Source organism: Accipiter gentilis, chromosome 10 (assembly GCF_929443795.1).
Source record: "Accipiter gentilis chromosome 10, bAccGen1.1, whole genome shotgun sequence".
In the NCBI taxonomy this organism is placed as follows: Eukaryota; Metazoa; Chordata; class Aves; order Accipitriformes; family Accipitridae; genus Astur; species Astur gentilis.
This window is the reverse complement of record NC_064889.1, coordinates 39,487,556-39,504,498: the sequence shown is the minus strand read 5'-3', so window position 1 is coordinate 39,504,498 and position 16,943 is coordinate 39,487,556. Positions and strand designations below refer to the sequence as shown.

Sequence of the window (16,943 nt, the reverse complement as noted above, 5' to 3'; positions counted from 1 at the left end):
AAATAAGGAGAGGCCGGAGGTGCCCCGGAGGAGGGTGTTTGTGGTACCGATGTGCGCGGCGGGGATGCCAGTACCCGGTATTGTTGTCCCAGCTCCTTCTTCCCGCAGCTCATCGCCTGGGAGCCGGAGCACGAGGAAGAGGCGACGGTGGTGACGGTGCGGCCCAATTTCCAGGACAGCGTCCACGTGGGCTACGTGGCCGGGCTGCGGAAATTCGCCGAGTACTTCACCTCGGTGCTGTGCTTCACCACGCCGGGGGACGGCCCGCGCAGCCCCCCCCAGCTGGTGCGCACCCACGAGGACGGTACGGGGAGGCTCTGCGTTCCCGCGGGACGGACTCTGCCCACCCGCGGCTCCCGGGGAGGGTGGGAGCAGCCCCGAAATGGGGGACTCGGTCCCACTGGTGTTGCCGGTGGGGATGTGGAAGCAGGGTGCCGCTGAGCCCTGGGAAGCCCCAGGCAAGGGGAGTCCCCTCCACGCTCGCTCCCTGTGGGGGTCCCGTGGGTGCCGAGGGCTCCTGCCCTAGGGTGTGGGGCTGCGTGCTGAGCCTGGGTGTCTTTGGGCAGTGCCTGGCCCCGTGGGACATCTCAGCTTCAGTGACATCCTGGACACGTCCCTGAAAGTCAGCTGGCAAGAGCCACTGGAGAAGAACGGCATCCTGACGGGTAAGGGAGTACCGACGGGTATCCAGCTCCCGCAGCATCTCCCACCCCACAGCATCTCCCACCCCGCAGCATTCTCCCCCCGGTCCCCTTCCCACCCGGCGGCATCTCCCACCCGGCGGCATCTCCCACCCGGCGGCATCTCCCACCCCGCGGCATCTCCCACCCCGCAGCATCTCCCCTGGCCCCACTCAGCCCCTCGGGGTAGGCAATGATGGGGGCTGACGGCTCGGGGCACGTTTCAGGCTACCGGATCTCGTGGGAAGAATACAACCGCACCAACACACGGGTGACGCATTACCTGCCCAACGTCACCCTGGAGTACCGCGTCACCGGTCTCACCGCCCTCACCACCTACACCATCGAGGTAGCTGCCATGACATCCAAGGGCCAGGGCCAGGTCTCGTCCTCCACCATCTCCTCCGGGGTACCACCAGGTGAGCGCGGCAGTGCGGGGATGCCGGCAGGCTGCGAGCGGTGCTGGGGGCGAGCGGCCGGTGCCATCCACCCTGCCCTCTCTCCGCAGAGCTCCCCGGTGCGCCCACCAACCTGGGCATCTCCAACATCGGACCCCGCTCCGTCACCCTCCAGTTTCGCCCGGGCTATGACGGCAAAACCTCCATCTCCCGCTGGCAGGTGGAGGCGCAGGTATGGGGGTGCAGGGGAGGGGGGGGCGAGGGGGTGCTGGGGAACAACTCACCCCACTCCCATCCCACAGGTGGGCCAGAACGGTGAGGCTGAAGAGTGGGGGCTCGTCCACCAGCTCGCTAATGAGCCCGATGCCCGCTCCATGGAGGTGCCCAACCTGAAGCCCTACACCTACTACAGGCGAGTGGCCAGGATGGTTCCGTGGCATCCTCCGCAGGGGACCGGAGCCCTCTTGCCCCCCGCCGTGACCCCCCCCTCTCGTCTCTCAGTTTCCGCATGCGGCAGGTGAACATCGTGGGTACCAGCCCCCCCAGCCTGCCCTCCCGGAGAATCCAGACCCTCCAGGCCCCCCCGGACACGGCACCCGCCAACGTCACCCTGAGGACAGCCAGCGAGACCAGCCTGTGGCTGCGCTGGATGGTGAGGGGGGGGACACCGTGGCCCTGGGGGGGCGTCTGTGCCCACGGGCGCAGGGCTTGTAGGGGCAGGCGGGAAGGTGGGGAGACGAGCTGGGGTGACTGCGGGAACTTGGGAGTGACGGTGGCCATCTCTGCCGGTTGGGGCCAGCCCCTCCTGGAGCAGGAGTACAACGGGAACCCCGACGCCGTGGGCTACAAGATCCGGTACGCACGCTCGGATGGGCGAGGGCAGCCGGCGATGCACGTCATCCATGACCGCGTGGAGCGGGAGTACACCATCGAGGACCTGGAGGAGTGGACCGAATACCGGGTGCAGGTCCAAGCCTTCAACGCCATCGGCTCGGGGCCCTGGAGCCGCTCGGTGGTGGGACGCACCCGGGAGTCAGGTACCGCTGTCCACCCTGCAGCACCGGGCACCCACCCCGGCTGGATCCAACCACTGACCCCTGCTCTAACTCTCCCCTCCAGTGCCTTCCTCCGGCCCCAGCAACGTTTCGGCGCTGGCCACCTCCTCCAGCAGCATGCTGGTGCGATGGAGCGACATTCCCGAGGCAGACTGCAACGGCCTCATCCTGGGCTACAAGGTGAGCACCTACCCCAGCCCCGGTGCTGTGACTCTGCCTGCCTGCAACCCTGCCCCGTGCCCTGCCAACCTCACCCGCAGACCCGGGAAGCATGGCTTTCCCTGGGGTGGGGGGGAATCACCCTGCAGCCTGCCGGGTTCCCGGTTGTGCCACCTCCAAGAGATGGTGCCCACCTGTGCCAAATTTTGCCACCCTGCTCCATCCTGGGGCTGTAGCCCTGTCCAGCCGTGTCACACGGGGTCTGTTGCAGGTGATGTACAAGGAGAAGGACTTGGACACGCGTGCCCAGTTCTGGCTGGCGGAGGGCAATGCCTCCCGCAGCGCCCAACTGACCGGGCTGGGCAAATACACGCTGTACGAGATCCGTGTGCTGGCCTTCACCAGGATCGGTGACGGTGTGCCCAGCCGGCCCCCCGTCCTCGAGCGGACGCTGGATGATGGTGGGTAATAGCACCTGGATGGGCAGAGAGACCCAAACAGGCTGGGGGGGGGTCCCCTGGGTGCCTAACGCCTTCCCATCCCATCCCTGTTCCCTGGGGTGATCCCTCTCCCTCCTGACCAGGACACCCTGGGCTCCCATTCCCAAGGGATGGGAACTGGCACTTTGCACGCGCTCGTGCACTCCCCGGTGAACCCTATCTCTCCCCACTCCAGTGCCTGGGCCACCCGTGGGGATCCTCTTCCCCGAAGTGAGGACCACCTTGGTGCGCCTCATCTGGCAGCCACCCGCAGCACCCAACGGCATCATCCTGGGTAGGTGGGGAGCCATCCCAGTTGTGCCACGGTGGGATGCTCTGCAGACAGGTCCGGAGGTCCCGTGAGAGCAGGGATCAGCATGGGGTGGCAGAGACCAGCTCCCCGAGACCCCCCCCGAGCATCTCGAAGCCCGTTACCCCCAGGGCTGGCGATTCCCGACTCAGCAGGTTGTGCTGGGTCCCTGGCTGTGTGTCAGCTCCCCCGTGCAGGGAGCCAAAAAACTCCTGGTTGCTGGCCCTCAGCGTGAGCAGGGCTGGAGGAGGGAGGCATGCACAGGACGGGGGGGAGCCCAGGATGGCATCCCCTCCACCAGCCCCACCGTGCCGTTCCCTTCCCCGCAGCGTACCAGGTCACCCACCGCCTCAACACCACCGCCGTCAACTCGGCCTCCGTGGAGGTGCTGGAGCCCAGCGCCCGGCAGTACACGGCCACCGGCCTCCAGCCCGAGGCAACCTACCTTTTCCGCATCGCAGCGCAGACCCGCAAGGGCTGGGGCGAGGCGGCCGAAGCTCTCGTGGTGACCACGGAGAAGAGAGGTAATGGTGGGGGGGGTCCAGCCTGCGGGACGGGGCTGTCGCATGCCTGCGGCGTGCCCGTGGTGCTCTCAGCCCCTCGCCTCTCCCAGACCGCCCGCAGCCCCCCGGGAAGCCGCTGGCCCAGCAGGAGGAGGTGCGAGCCCGCAGCGTGATGCTCTCCTGGGAGCCGGGCAGCGACGGGCTCTCCCCAGTCCGCTACTACACGGTGCAGAGCCGCGAGCTGCCCGACGGCGAGTGGGCGCTGCACTCTGCCTCCGTCAGCCACAACGTCACCGCCTTCGTCGTGGACAGGTTGGCCTTCAACAGTGCTGTGGCGCGATGGGGAGCCGGGGAGGTGATGGGCTCTGGTTTGGGCAGTTGCCCCATGCCTCGGTTTCCCCATCCGATGAGAAGTGCTTGCGCCAAGGTTGGGAAGCACTGGCCGATGTGCCCTGCGGGAGGGAGGGTGGCTTACGGGGTCGTCCACCGGTCTCGCCATCACCGACCCACTCTGCTTCCATCCAGGCTGAAGCCCTTCACCTCCTACAAGTTCCGCGTGAAGGCGACAAACGACATCGGGGACAGCGAGTACAGCGAGGAGTCGGAGTCGCTCACCACCCTGCAGGCAGGTCAGAGCAGGCTGCGACTCCTGGGGCAGGGAGAGGGGTTGCCCCCCTACTTGGGCATCCCCCCATGCCCAGGGCATCTCTGAAGCCTCACCACCCGCTTCTCCCCCCCGCCAGCCCCTGAGGAAGCCCCCACCATCCTCTCCGTCACCCCACATACCACCACGTCGGTGCTTATCCGCTGGCAGGTACAGTACCCTCCGCCTTGCGGGGTGTCACAGGGCTGGCCGCTTGTCCCCTTGGGAGGTGACACCGGGGCGTACTGGGGACAGCCGTTTCGGGGTGCCGGGGAGCCCCGGGTCAGAGCAGCCCCTCACCGTCCTCCCCACGCAGCCCCCAGCCGAGGACAAGATCAACGGGATCCTGCTGGGTTTCCGCCTCCGCTACCGCGAGCTGGTGTACGACAGCCTGCGCGGCTTCACCCTGCGCGGCATCGGCAACCCCGGCGCCACGTGGGCCGAGCTCACCCGTGAGTGCCCACGGACCCTGGGGGGGTGCGTGGCTGGGAGCGGGGGGGGGGGGGGTGACCCAGCAGTGGCAGATGGAGGATGGCGCAGGGCAGCATCCTGCGCTCCACGGCCTCTCCTGGGTACCAACCTGGAGTTGTCAGGGTTCGGCTGTGCCCCACGGAGCTGTCACCGGCTCCCTCGTGCCACCAGGTCCGTGGTCCCTAACACGCTTGTCTGTGATGTCGCTGGCTCAGTCCCGCTGTGCTCAGCACCCGTGTCCCTGTAGCGTGGGTGTCCGTGTGTCTGCACCTAACGTGGGTTGTCTGTGTGACGTCCCGCTCTGTGTGTCTGGGTCTGCTGCCATCCTCAGACCCCAAAGGGAACAGGGTCGCATCCACTCTGGGGACAGCAGAGACACGAGTGACAAGGGCAGAGCCCAAGACCGGACTTTGCCCCATCCACCACTCTTAGCTGTGGTCGGACCCCCCTGTGGAGACCCCGATGCCCAGCTTGTGCTGCTCGGGGGATGGGGCTGAAGGACGGAAAGGCTCCTTGGTGCTGTGACAGCTCCATTGGCTCCTGAGGGGGTGACAGGACCCTTGCAGGGGACCCCTGGCCCACCCTGGGGTGGGCAGCTGTGCTGGGGTGGGTGCTCAGAAGTGGGAACCCACTTATGCCACCTGCGGGACTAACCAGCTGCCTGCTCTCCCTGCCCTGTGCCACCCAGCCGTCTACGCCGTGCACAACCTCAGCGAGGTCTCCCTCACCCAGTATGAGCTGGACAGTAAGTCACCGCTCCCCTGCCCCCCCCGTACGTGTCCTCCCCACTGCCACCCCCCCCACACCGTGTGTCCCTCCCCTCTGCCTGCCTGTGCCGTGGGGTGAACCGCACGCTCCGTCCCTGGGGGACACCTCTGCCTGTCTGCTCCTGTTGTTCCTTGGGGAGCCCCCCCCTTGCTCTGCTGGGTCCCCCAGGGGTAGCAGGACCCCCACACACCTCCAGCTGCAGGGAGGGCTCCTCTCACCCCTTCTCCCCTTTCCACCCCCCCGCAGACCTAAGCAAGCACCGGCGCTACGAGATCCGCATGAGTGTGTATAATGCCGTGGGCGAGGGTCCCCCCAGCCCCCCCCAGGAGGTCTTCGTGGGTGAAGCGGGTGAGTCTGCTGGCACGGTCCTGCCTGGCGAGGGGCTGCCCACGACCAGAAGCTGCGGGGAGGGGGCTCCAGTGCCCTGGTACCCCACGCTCACGCCAAAACAAGGCAGCGGGACCCTTGCATCAAGGGGGGGGCTTTCCCCTCCCTGGTCCCGGCTGAGCTGTGACACTGTCCCCCCCCCTTCGGCACAGTGCCCACCGGCGCGCCGCAGAACGTGGCGGTACAGGCAGCCACGGCCACCCAGCTGGATGTCACTTGGGAACCGCCACCGGCCGAGAGCCAGAACGGGGACATCCAGGGCTACAAGGTACCACGTCCAGGGGGGCTGGCACCGAGCCGGGGCTCAGAGACACTGGGTGCACTGGGAAGGTGCTGGGTTCCTGGCAGAGGAGGGGCACGGGGTGCCCTGGGAAGATGCTGGGCGTCTTTGGGGGGTGCTGAGCTCCCCTGGGAGACGCTGTGTTGTTGGATCTGGGGAGTTGTCAGGTGTCGGGGAGATGTTGGGTGCCCTGGGAGATGCTATGCATGCCGTTGGGGAAGGGATCCCGGGGAAGATGCTGGGTATCCCGGGGAAGATGCTGGGTGTCCCGGGGAAGATGCTGGGTGTCCCGGGGAAGATGCTGGGTATCCCGGGGAAGATGCTGGGTGTCCCGGGGAAGATGCTGGGTGTCCCGGGGAAGATGCTGGGTATCCCGGGGAAGATGCTGGGTGTCCCGGGGAAGATGCTGGGTGTCCCGGGGAAAATGCTGGGGATCCCGGGGAAGATGCTGGGTGTCCCGGGGAAGATGCTGGGTGTCCCGGGGAGATGCTGGGTGTCCCATCCCGGTGTCGAGCGGCCGCGGGGCGGCAGATGGCGCCGTCGGTCCTCGGATCCAGCCGGGATCCAGGCGGGATGGAGCCGGGATGCCCAGCCCCACGCTTCTAGGCACCTCCTTGGTCACATCCACGGTGGTTCCTCCTGCTCGGAGCCGTCCTTTGAGAATTAGGCACAGCTCAAAGGTGATCTTAGCGTGCTGATGCTGGGTCCTGAGCCAGCTGCGAGCGGGGGTCATGCCTGATGCCCAGCACAGCCTGGAGCCATCCTGGAGGAGAAGCCATTCCATTTACTCCGACATGCTCAGACCCCCGGCCACTCTGGGATATAGGGGCTTAGGAGACCGGACAGGGCTGCGCAGGGTGTTTGGGCGTAGCAAAGGGTGTGGGGAAGGCGAGATGGGCTGGATCTGCGCATCACCCGGGTCTCCATGCCCCCTCCTCCTCCTGCAGATCCACTTCTGGGAGGCCCAGAGCCAGAACGAGAGCGCGCGGGTGAAGACGCTCTTTCTGCCCGAGAACGGGGTGAAGCTGAAGAACCTGACGGGGTACACCTCGTACTGGGTCAGCGTCGCCGCCTTCAATGCTGCGGGAGACGGACCCCGCAGCCCCCCCGTTAAGGGGCGAACGCAGCAGGCAGGTGGGTCCCATGGCACGGCTGCCCCCAGCCCTTCACTCAGCACGGTCGCATCCAGACCCTCCCGCCCCTGGGCTCTGCGGGGAGGTGTCTCCATGGGTCCAGCTCCAGTGATGTCTGGCTGATGCCCCTTCATCCCAGCTGCACCCCAGCTCCTGCAATCCCAAGCAGAGACCAGCCCTGGGCTCACCACAGAGGGTTTCTGGGGTGGGGGCACGATTTGGGAAGGATGAAGGTCTCGGGAGGAGAGACAAGGAGAAGGAGACTCATTCCCCCAGCCGTGCACGGTGGCCTGGCAGGGTCTTTGCTTTAATGGGGATGAGGGCGCAGTGGGGTGGCACCAGGGTGGTGTGAGATGGTGATGACGAGTGCCCCAGCCCCGTTAAAGTGGAGGCAAGGAGAGGGGCTGGCTTGGTGCTGGGGGTCACCCCTGGGAGTGCTGAGCTGGCCCCGGCCACCCTGCTCCCTCACAGCCCCCAGCGCTCCCGGCTCCATCCGATTCAGCGAGCTGACCACCACATCGGTGAACGTGTCCTGGGAGCCACCACCGCTGCCCAACGGCGTCCTGGAGGGCTACAGGCTGGTCTACGAGCCCTGCATGCCCGTGGACGGTGAGGGCACGGCGGGGGGTGCTGGGGGGAGGCTGGGGGCATTGGCAGGAGCTGGGAGGGCTCCGGGGAAGACCCAGCTCAGCCTCCATCCCCGCAGGTGTCAGTAAGATCGTGACAGTGGATGTGAAAGGGAACAGCCCGCTGTGGATGAAGGTGAAGGACCTGGCCGAGGGTGTGACGTACCGGTTCCGAATCCGGGCCAAAACCTTTGCCTACGGGCCAGACGTTGAGGCAAACATCACCACGGGGCCTGGGGAAGGTAGGGGGGGATGTGCGGGACGGCTGTGCCGGGGTGAGGGAGGAGATGTGGTGGGCACAGTTCCCCTAGTGCCACCAGGGCTGGTATGGCCACATGCCAGTTTGTACCCCCCTGCCTCCAGCTCTGCTCTGGGTCCTCAGGTGCCCCCGGTCCCCCTGGCGAGCCCTTCATCTCTCGCTACGGCTCGGCTATCACCATCCACTGGTCGAGTGGGGACCCCGGCCAAGGACCCATCACCAGATACGTCATCGAAGCCCGTCCTTCAGGTACTGGAGCTCCTGTCTGCTTTCCATCCCTACCTCAATATCAGCAGTGCCTTGGATTCAGGGGAGACTGAGGCAAGGAAGGAGTGCTGACCTCTCCGAGGCCACCCGGCAGGCTGGGCTGGGGATCAGGACCCAGGTGTCTGGGATGTCGGCCATGTGCCGGTCCATGAGGACCACGTTGCCGATGCTGCTGCTCTCACGGGCACGGAGGTCCCGATGCTCCCCCAGCCACGCAAGGGGGTTTGAGGGGTACCAAGGCTATCCCAAAACAGGGAGGCCCTGTTCCTGTGCAGGCAGGGGCAGGCAGGGCTGGAAGCTGGGACTCCCCATCCCTGCGGCAGGGAGCCAGCAGGCACGGCCACACTCTCTCCTGCAGCCCCGAGTTAATTATTTCTCCCTGCCGCAGAGACCGCAGCTCAGACGACCCAATCGATCGCTAACGGGGGTTGGTACCACTCCTCGCATTGGGAGCAGCCCCAGGGAGGGAAACCCCTCACTCCTGTAGAGCTGCTGGCGCTGCTCCGGGGCTGCAGTGGGAGCAGATCCCCAGGGAGCTGCCTTGCCCTGGGCTTTTGAGCAGGGCAGGCGATCAATCAGCTGCGTGCATCGCTACGGCTTTTTAATGATGCTGCAGCGAGTGAGCTCGGTGCCTGCCGGGGCCGGGAGGGCCGGGCAGATGGCGTAGGGCACACGGTCCTGGATGGAGGGAGATCAGCTTCTCACCCTGGGGAGTCCTGCAGAGCCGGTCTCCCCATCCTAGGCCCCTTCTCTTTTCCAGACGAGGGGCTCTGGGACATCCTCATCAAAGACATCCCCAAGGAGGTGACCTCCTACACCTTCAGCACGGACATCCTCAAGCAGGGGGTCAGCTACGACTTCCGCGTCATCGCTGTGAATGACTATGGCTACGGGACCCCCAGCACGCCTTCCCCCTCCGTGTCAGGTAGCCAGCGGGGGCAGCATGTGGGTGTCCCTGGGGGGATGCTGTCACCCATGTGCCGGAGGGAGAGTCCCAGCATTGCTCTGTTCCCATGGCCATCACTGAAACCCATCTCCCTGACCCTGCCTGGCTCCTACAGAGCCCCAGCTCTTGCTGCCAGCAGCTTCTGCCAGCACTCCGCTAGCAAAGCCTCCTGCTATCCCCCTTTAACCCCCTCCCTCACGTGGATCCAGGTCTCACAAAGTTCCCCAAGGAGACTCCATGCCCTGCAGCGGGGTCCACCCACCCATACTGGTTTGCCCCCCATGCCTGTCCCCCTCTGATCCTCCCTGCTGTGCCCCAGCCCAGAAAGCCAACCCGTTCTATGAGGAGTGGTGGTTCCTGGTGGTCATCGCCCTGGTGGGGCTCATCTTCATCCTCCTGCTCGTCTTTGTGCTCATCATCCGCGGGCAGAGCAAGAAGTACGCCAAGAAGTCAGACTCAGGTGAGTGCCGGGGATGTGGTGGGTGGTGATGGGACCCTCTGGGGTGCCTCCTGGGGGATGCAGAGCCCCAATCCCATAGGAGCCTCTCTGGGGCCTCCCTGCCTGCCTTTGGGGTCTGAGCGGGGTGGTGGGAGCCTGCCTCAGGGCACGGCTCCTCCAGAGACTTGGTGATAGCCGATAAAGATGCTGCGGGCTTCCTGGAGAGCACTGGGAACCAGAGATTAAATAAGCGACTTGTCCCGCTGTCAGCTGCAGAGGGAGGGCAGCCCAGGGGCTCGGCAGAGGTCATTGGGATTAGTCAAACACAGCTCTGTTTTCTTAGCTGTATCAAGGGCTCAAATTGTGGGGAAAATCCAGACCTCCTCGTTAAGCAAACAGAGCGGCTGAGCCGGGAGCCAGAGGCGATGGGGCAGGTCAGGGTGTGAGCCGAGGCGGGCAGGGCTCGGCACGGCCGGCGACGCTGGGCACGGGGCTGCTGCGTGGCCGATGCCCCAGGACTGGCACATCGTGGGCATCCCCAGGCTTTGGTCTGTCCAGCGCTGGAGCTGGCACAACCCTCTCTGGGCCGTTCCCTGGCTCCCCCCCCCCCCCGTGCAGGGTCCAGGCCCCTCCATGCTGTGCTGCCTGGGGAGGGTCTGGGGAAGGCTGACATCCCATCCCGCAGGGAACGGTTCCAAGGCGACCGCCCTGAGCCACGGTGAGATGGTGAGCCTGGACGAAGGCAGCTTCCCCGCCTTGGAGCTCAACAACCGGCGTCTCTCCGTCAAGAACTCCTTCTGCCGGAAGAATGGCATCTACACCCGGTAAGGACCCCTCGCCGCAGCCCCTTCCCCGGCAGGGGGTGGGGGAAGTTTTTCAGACGTCGTGCCTGTCCCTCCATCGTGCACTCGCTGTGGGATGGGCACGGGGCTGGGAAGGCTGGCACCTGATGTGCCAGGGTGCTGAACAGCCCGAAAAGCTGGGAATGGACCATAGGCAGGGTCCTTGGTGGGGGCTCTGCACAGCTTAGGGGGTGGTCCCTGCGCCCGCCCCGGGGCTCAGCTGGGCTCATCGCTGCGTGGCACAGCCCCAGGGGGGGACCCACGCTGAGCACCCGCTTCTCCCCAAGGTCCCCGCCACGACCCAGCCCCGGCAGCCTCCACTACTCGGACGAGGACGTGACCAAGTACAACGACCTGATCCCTGCCGAAAGCAGCAGCCTGACGGAGAAGCCCTCCGAGGTCTCCGACTCTCAGGTGACCACCCGGGGCTGCCCATGGGGATGGGGACCTTGGAGAGGATGGACGGTGCTGGGAGCCCTCCCTGAGCATCGCCCCTGCCCTCTGGCCACCACGATGCAGGTCCTGGTGCGCATTTGGGAAAAGGAACGCCGGTCGCTCTCTCCTACCCCGTCCTGCTTTTTAGGCAGCAGCATCCCCCGTGGGTTCGTGGCTCGGAGCCAGAGCGAAGCTGGCACAGCCCCCAGCCCGTGTGTAGCCCCCAGCCCCAGGGCTGCTGAGGACAGGGGACGGGAGGGCAGCGGGGTTGGGGACTGTCCCGCTGCCCGGTCGCTGGTGGCAACGGCCGCGGCTCTGCCAATCCCACAAAATGGCACCTTTGTCTCCTCCCGGAGAAACGGGCAGCTGTGGCCGGGCAGGAGCGTGGCCGCGGGCAGCTCCTCAGGCAAGCAGCTCCGGGGGAGGCCATGGGAGCGTTGCCCCCGGGATGGATGCTGGGCGGCATCTGAAAAGACGAGGCTGAAGCCCAGGGGAAGGTCCTTGGGGGTCCCCACGGCTGTCGCCGAGCAGGAGGGGGATCAGCCCCAGGGGGCCCCCCTGTCATTGCCTACACCGGCTGTTTCTTTTGCCTTTGCGCAGCAGATGCCGGCTCCGCTCCCTCTTGCCTGAGCGAGGCTCGAGTGGCTTTTGAGGAGCTGTGAAGAGCGGCGGGAGCTGGCGCTGGCTCGGAGCAGCTTCCCCACCGCCCTCAATGGGCCCTTTGTGCACGGCCAGGGGAAGCTGAATCCAATTACTGCCAGCGGGCAGGCCGGGTCGCCAGCACCCGCCTCCCAAAAACACCCTCCCCATCAGCCCTGGGGTATCGTGGCCTCGGGGACCACCCCCCACCCCCCCCCCCCAGAGCCCCAGGACCCTGCAGCCCTTTTGTATGAGGTTTTATTTTGCTTTAGCAAGAGGCAGAAACACCCCAGCGGCGCTGCAGCCGTCCCAGCCCTTAAAGTCTTTTGGGATGTGCTTGCCAGCATCCCCAAAAAAGCACTGGGAAAGGTCACCCTGTTTTGGGCGCTGGTGGGTGATGCCCCCCTACCTCATGCTCACCTCCCCATCCTGTTCTTTTAGGGCAGCGACAGCGAATACGAGGTGGACCCCGGCCACCAGAAAGCCCACTCCTTCGTCAACCACTACATCAGCGACCCTACCTACTACAACTCGTGGCGGCGGCAGCAGAAGGGCATCTCACGGGCGCAGGCGTACAGCTACACCGAGAGCGACTCGGGGGAGCCCGACCACGCGCCCCTCTCCAACAGTACCTCCACGCAGCAGGGCAGCCTTTTCCGCCCCAAAGCCAGCAGGACTCCCACCCCCCAGACCCCCGGCAACCCCCCTAGCCAGCCCGGTACACTCTACCGTCCACCTAGTAGCCTGGCCCCTGGTTCCAGAGCCCCCATCGCTGGATTTTCTTCTTTTGTTTGATATTTAAACAGAAGCAAAAACAAACAGAAGGAAAAAAAAAAACCCATAAAAAAAAAAAGAAAAAAAGAAAAAAAAAGAAAAGCCCCAAGAAATTAAGAAAACAGAAAAAAGTGGCAAGGGGGAGAAGAGGAGGAGGAAGCAGAGAGGCCGAAGGGCCTTGGGGATGGCAGCAGTACCGTGGCGGGCAGCGGCCTCAGGCTCGGCGTTCCAGCGGGTGTTTAGCTTTCTCAGCAGTGCCGGAGCAGAACGCCAAGCGCCTTCCCTGGGGCTAGGGAAAAAAACCCAGCTCCTCTTTTTGGCCAAAGCTTTCTGCGTTATGGACTCCTCAGCCGAGGTGGGGCTGGAGGGCTCGGGGTGCTGGCAGGATTGCACCGGACTTTTCCCTTGCCACCTGCCCTGGCTGCCCCTGAGCTGCTGACTGGGGTCCCATGGGTGCTGCCGGGCTGGGTGCAGGGGCTTTCGCCGTGCCAAACCCCGGTCCCTCTGCCAGCCTCCGCTTCTGGCTCCCCCAGGACCTGGGGACTAAGCGGTGACAGAGACCCCCGACTGTAGAGGAGAAGAGGAGCTCTGCTGATCTTAAAAAGCGCTGGCCAGGAAACCCCCACCCTGGATCCCCCAGCCTTTGGGAGAAGGGGGCAGCCACTGTGCTAGGAACCCAGGGGCAATTAGTTCCTCCCCTCATTTGTGCCTGGCCCAGCACAGCCCCCCCCCCCCCCCCCCCAGGAGAACCCAGGACTTAAACCCCAGGAGAGCCCCACCGGGGTGCACGAGGTGCTGATTTTCCCACTGATTTTGCACCCCGGAGCCATGCAGAGGCTCTGGTGAGGGCTCAGACGGGGCGATGCGGCGACCGTAACCACCCCTTTGCATTTCTGGTGGTTTGGGTTTTTTTTTTTAATGGGGTTTTGTGCAGAGACCTGGGAGCACGAGGGGACAGTGATGCCCCGGGGTGGGGGCTACAGGGCCGTGGCCGTGTTGGTGGTCTCTGCATGGCAAAACCCCCGCAGTGCCTACCGGTGAGCCAGGCACCAGCCCGGCGGGGCCGTGGCGCCCGGGCTGAGCCGAGGGAGATGCCAATAAACAGCCTGAGGATCAGCCGGTCTCGCCTCTCTGTCACCCTGCTGCGTCGGCGAAGGGGCTGGCGGGATGCGTCCGTCTGTCCTGCTGTCCTGGCCAGGCTCGTGTCGGCCCTATGGCACTGGGGAAGGAGTCGGGCAGAGGGTGCCAGAGGCTGCGGTGCCGGGATAGGGTCCAGAACGGTGCGGGGAGCCGTGATGGCCATGTTTCCATCCCAGTGGGGTCTGTAGCTGGAGGAAAACAGGACCTGGTGGTGGGACAGGGGAGGAGGGAGGTGACCCCACTGCACCGGGTGCTTTCAGCATCACCAGCAGCAGTCCTGCATCACCAGCGCCAGGGATTTCTCCCGGGGCGGTTTGCAGCCACCCTCGCCGTCACGCTCACCGGGTGCAGGCTGCTCTGCCCTTCAAGCCTGGCAGGAAAATCCAGGTGATGTGTTGGGGTTTCATCGCCTTCACCCCTCTGGCAGCAAACAGCATGGCTCTGGAGCCAAGGGCTGGGGAAAGCTCAGCCTGCTGACAGTGCTAGCAAAGCACCGGCCCCCGCTTCCTTGGCCGGGGGCTGTTCCCTCGCCGGGGGCTACCAGGACTGGGGGCTGTGGGGTCTGCACAGCCTCTTGCCGCAGGACCCCACGGAGGGCTCGGACCCCCTTACGGGCACATGCCCAGACCCTCACCCCAGCGTGGGGAAGGGTCTGGGGCGGCCAGAGGGAGCGTTTTGTAGGTGCTGCTTTGGGGAAACGGTTGGAGCTGGGGGTGGGGGAGTGTGTGGGACCCAGTGCCGCAGCCCCCCTTCGCCCATCCCATGGGCTGGGGGAGAAACGGGAGGGATGCTGCGGTGGCCGCCGATGGAAAAGCCGTCCCCGCCTTGGCGCATCGCCGCGAGCAGAGGGCATTTCTGGCAGGTGACTCATCTGACCTACTTGGGAGCTGGCGCCGAAGGGAGCGCAGCACCCAGGGGTGCCCGTCCTCTCCCTGGGCAGCGGAGAGAGTCCCGATGCTCCGCTGGGATGGAGATGTTTTGCACGGGGGCAGTCGGGGAGGGGGGTCTGCGTTTGGCCGGCCAAATCCTGCCCCTCGTTTGCAGCCCAGCTGCAGCCCCAGGCGTCCCAGCTTGTGCAAGAGAGACCTTCCTCCCACCGCGACTGGGACGCGGAGCCGCCAGAGACGCGGGGCAGAGCAGGTCTGAGGAGTCGAGCAACACAGGCGAGTTCCCCACGCAAGGCGTGCTCCCCGTGCAAGGGACTCTCCCCGTGCGAGGGATGCTCCCCTCCAGCGCAGGGCACGTGCCAGCCCCTGTGAGCAGCAATGACCCACCGACGTGGTCCCTGGATGCGTCTCCCACCGCAGGGACAGTGGGATGCAGGACCCAGGAGTCTCCTGCGTGGGGTCTGCGTGTGCTCCCCGGCACGGCAGTGTGCCGCAGCGCCGGCAGCCGAGGCAGAGCAGAGCCCAGGTCCCGCTCGCCTGCCCTGGCCCGGCTTGTCCCTGGCCACGAGGAGGAGAAGCCAGAGGGTGCAGCAACGTCTGCGGCAGGTTTGGACCTGTGCCGTGCCGGGAGGTGAAGCCACCGGTGTGGCTGTGGCCGGAGGACCTGGGGCCCTGTGGCAGCGGTGGTGGCGAAGCCAAGGCGATCCCTTTCTGCTCGTGGTTTCCCGCAGCTGAAGGATGCAGCACCTGAGGAATCGGCGGATCCCACATCCCACTGCGGCTGTGGGTTCGCTCTCTGCTCACTAGGGAACCTCCTCAGGACCGTCCGGGAGCTGCGTAGGACACAAAACCCAATACGGGCACAGCAGAGGTGGGCTGAGTACCAGCGGCACTAGCGGGAGCTCTCGCTCACCTGTACTGCCTCAGTTTCCCCACGGCACACATGCAACCGGACCGGCTGGGCTCGTGGGGGAAGATGCCGTGCTCCCTGCTGAGCACAGCCACCTCTCTCCCACCTTGGCTTTCACCATGCTGCTGCCACAACCGGCTTTTTCCAAAAGTCCCTCCAGGCAGGTCTGAGCTGCCCGTGCCCAGCCCCGCTGCTGCCTGCGCTGCCGGCTCTCCAGGCTGCTCTGTGCAGCAGACAGGCAGGGCGAGCTGTCGGTAACAATTAGTCCCCAGGGACCAAATTGGCCTTGACGTATCTCTCGACTGCGGCTCGGCGGTGGCCTGCGGTTCTCCCAAGGGCAGAACACCGCTCGCTTAGCAGGGCTGGGTGAGCCAAAGCGGGGCAGAGGGGAGAAGCTGTACCCTCAGACCTTGCCGTGCGGACGGGGCAGCACTGGAGCGGTACCCGGTCGCTGCCTTCGATGCGATGGAGAGATGTTTACGTGCCAGAAATGGGGGTTGCGACCTGTAAAGCTGGGCTGAATTCCGTGATTTATTTTTATTTATTTATTTTAGCTGAAGCGCTGTTGGTGTTGGAGGAGTCAGGTAGTAACAGTTTATTTTCCAGGTTGAGATTAGATCAAGCAAGGAGTAACCAGAGCAAAGAGAACTGCTCGGTGTGCAGTGGAGGAGAAGCAACCCTGCAGCCTGGGCTTACCCTTTCCTCCAGATTTCCCGATTCCCCGCCAGCTCCCGGGGCAGAGCCGAGTGTCCCCACCTTTCCATTGCCTTGGGCTGCGGGGACAGGGACAGCCCCTCCTGCCACGCTGGGGACTAGACAGGACTCGGCGCATCCTCAGAGCCCCACGTGCCCCAGGCCCTGCTGTGTCTTGCGCCGTGCCAGGCTGCGAAGCCCGCGGCATGGGCAGAGCTGCCGGCAGCAGGGACGGCAGCGGAGCCTTCCCGGGACGGCGGGGAGAGGAAAGCGGCGGAGAGGACGGACCCAGGTCTGTGCACCCTGTCCTGCCGGCATGGGTGCCCGCTTGGTGCTTGTGGCACCCCATCCGAAGGGGTCCCTGCGCCGAAACTGTTGCCAGGGCAGGGGGTTTCCACGGGCGCTGGGTCACTGCAGCAGTCACGCTCCAGGTGGGATCCCCTTGGGGGAAAGCCGGGGTGGCTGTATTGTGGCTGGGCGATGGGTTCCCGGGTGGGCAGCGGGTTCTGCGAGCCTGTTCCCTGGCACTGCTGGCCAGGGGAGTGTGCCGGGTGGGAAAGGCGAGTGGCTGCAGGCTCCGACCTGCGCACAGCTTGTCCTGGTGCTCACCCGTGCACCCACGGGTGCCAGCGGTGAGCGGGCTGTGCGGTTCTGCCGGGGTGCGCCGGTTAACCGCTCATCCCATGGCGAATGGCACGGGGAAGGGGTGAAACCCCACGTCTGTGAGTGCAAGCTGGTGTCCGTGGGGTTGGCGGGGGTTATTGGGGAGGTGTCTGGCAGCAACCAGAACTGGGCCAGGGGGCTGGAGGGGTTTGGGAGG

General features: G+C 65.5%; 1 protein-coding gene across 1 annotated transcript in view; it reads left to right on the top strand.

The window, feature by feature from the left end:
• Positions 1–13,599, top strand: part of SDK2 (sidekick cell adhesion molecule 2) — a 51,454-nt gene extending 37,855 nt beyond the window's left edge. Inside the window, exons 19-45 of the mRNA XM_049812176.1 lie at positions 109–304; positions 567–665; positions 908–1,099; positions 1,189–1,310; positions 1,381–1,490; positions 1,580–1,730; positions 1,878–2,115; positions 2,198–2,313; positions 2,564–2,753; positions 2,968–3,066; positions 3,411–3,605; positions 3,695–3,896; positions 4,110–4,213; positions 4,328–4,398; positions 4,544–4,679; positions 5,387–5,443; positions 5,713–5,814; positions 6,006–6,121; positions 7,081–7,267; positions 7,738–7,875; positions 7,973–8,134; positions 8,275–8,400; positions 9,179–9,343; positions 9,684–9,824; positions 10,489–10,627; positions 10,933–11,059; positions 12,161–13,599. Of these exons, the coding sequence (XP_049668133.1) occupies positions 109–304; positions 567–665; positions 908–1,099; positions 1,189–1,310; positions 1,381–1,490; positions 1,580–1,730; positions 1,878–2,115; positions 2,198–2,313; positions 2,564–2,753; positions 2,968–3,066; positions 3,411–3,605; positions 3,695–3,896; positions 4,110–4,213; positions 4,328–4,398; positions 4,544–4,679; positions 5,387–5,443; positions 5,713–5,814; positions 6,006–6,121; positions 7,081–7,267; positions 7,738–7,875; positions 7,973–8,134; positions 8,275–8,400; positions 9,179–9,343; positions 9,684–9,824; positions 10,489–10,627; positions 10,933–11,059; positions 12,161–12,514 (4,035 nt within the window). The 3' untranslated portion in view covers positions 12,515–13,599. The remainder of the gene's footprint in view (positions 1–108; positions 305–566; positions 666–907; positions 1,100–1,188; positions 1,311–1,380; positions 1,491–1,579; positions 1,731–1,877; positions 2,116–2,197; positions 2,314–2,563; positions 2,754–2,967; positions 3,067–3,410; positions 3,606–3,694; positions 3,897–4,109; positions 4,214–4,327; positions 4,399–4,543; positions 4,680–5,386; positions 5,444–5,712; positions 5,815–6,005; positions 6,122–7,080; positions 7,268–7,737; positions 7,876–7,972; positions 8,135–8,274; positions 8,401–9,178; positions 9,344–9,683; positions 9,825–10,488; positions 10,628–10,932; positions 11,060–12,160) is intronic.
• Positions 13,600–16,943: the final 3,344 nt, after the last annotated feature.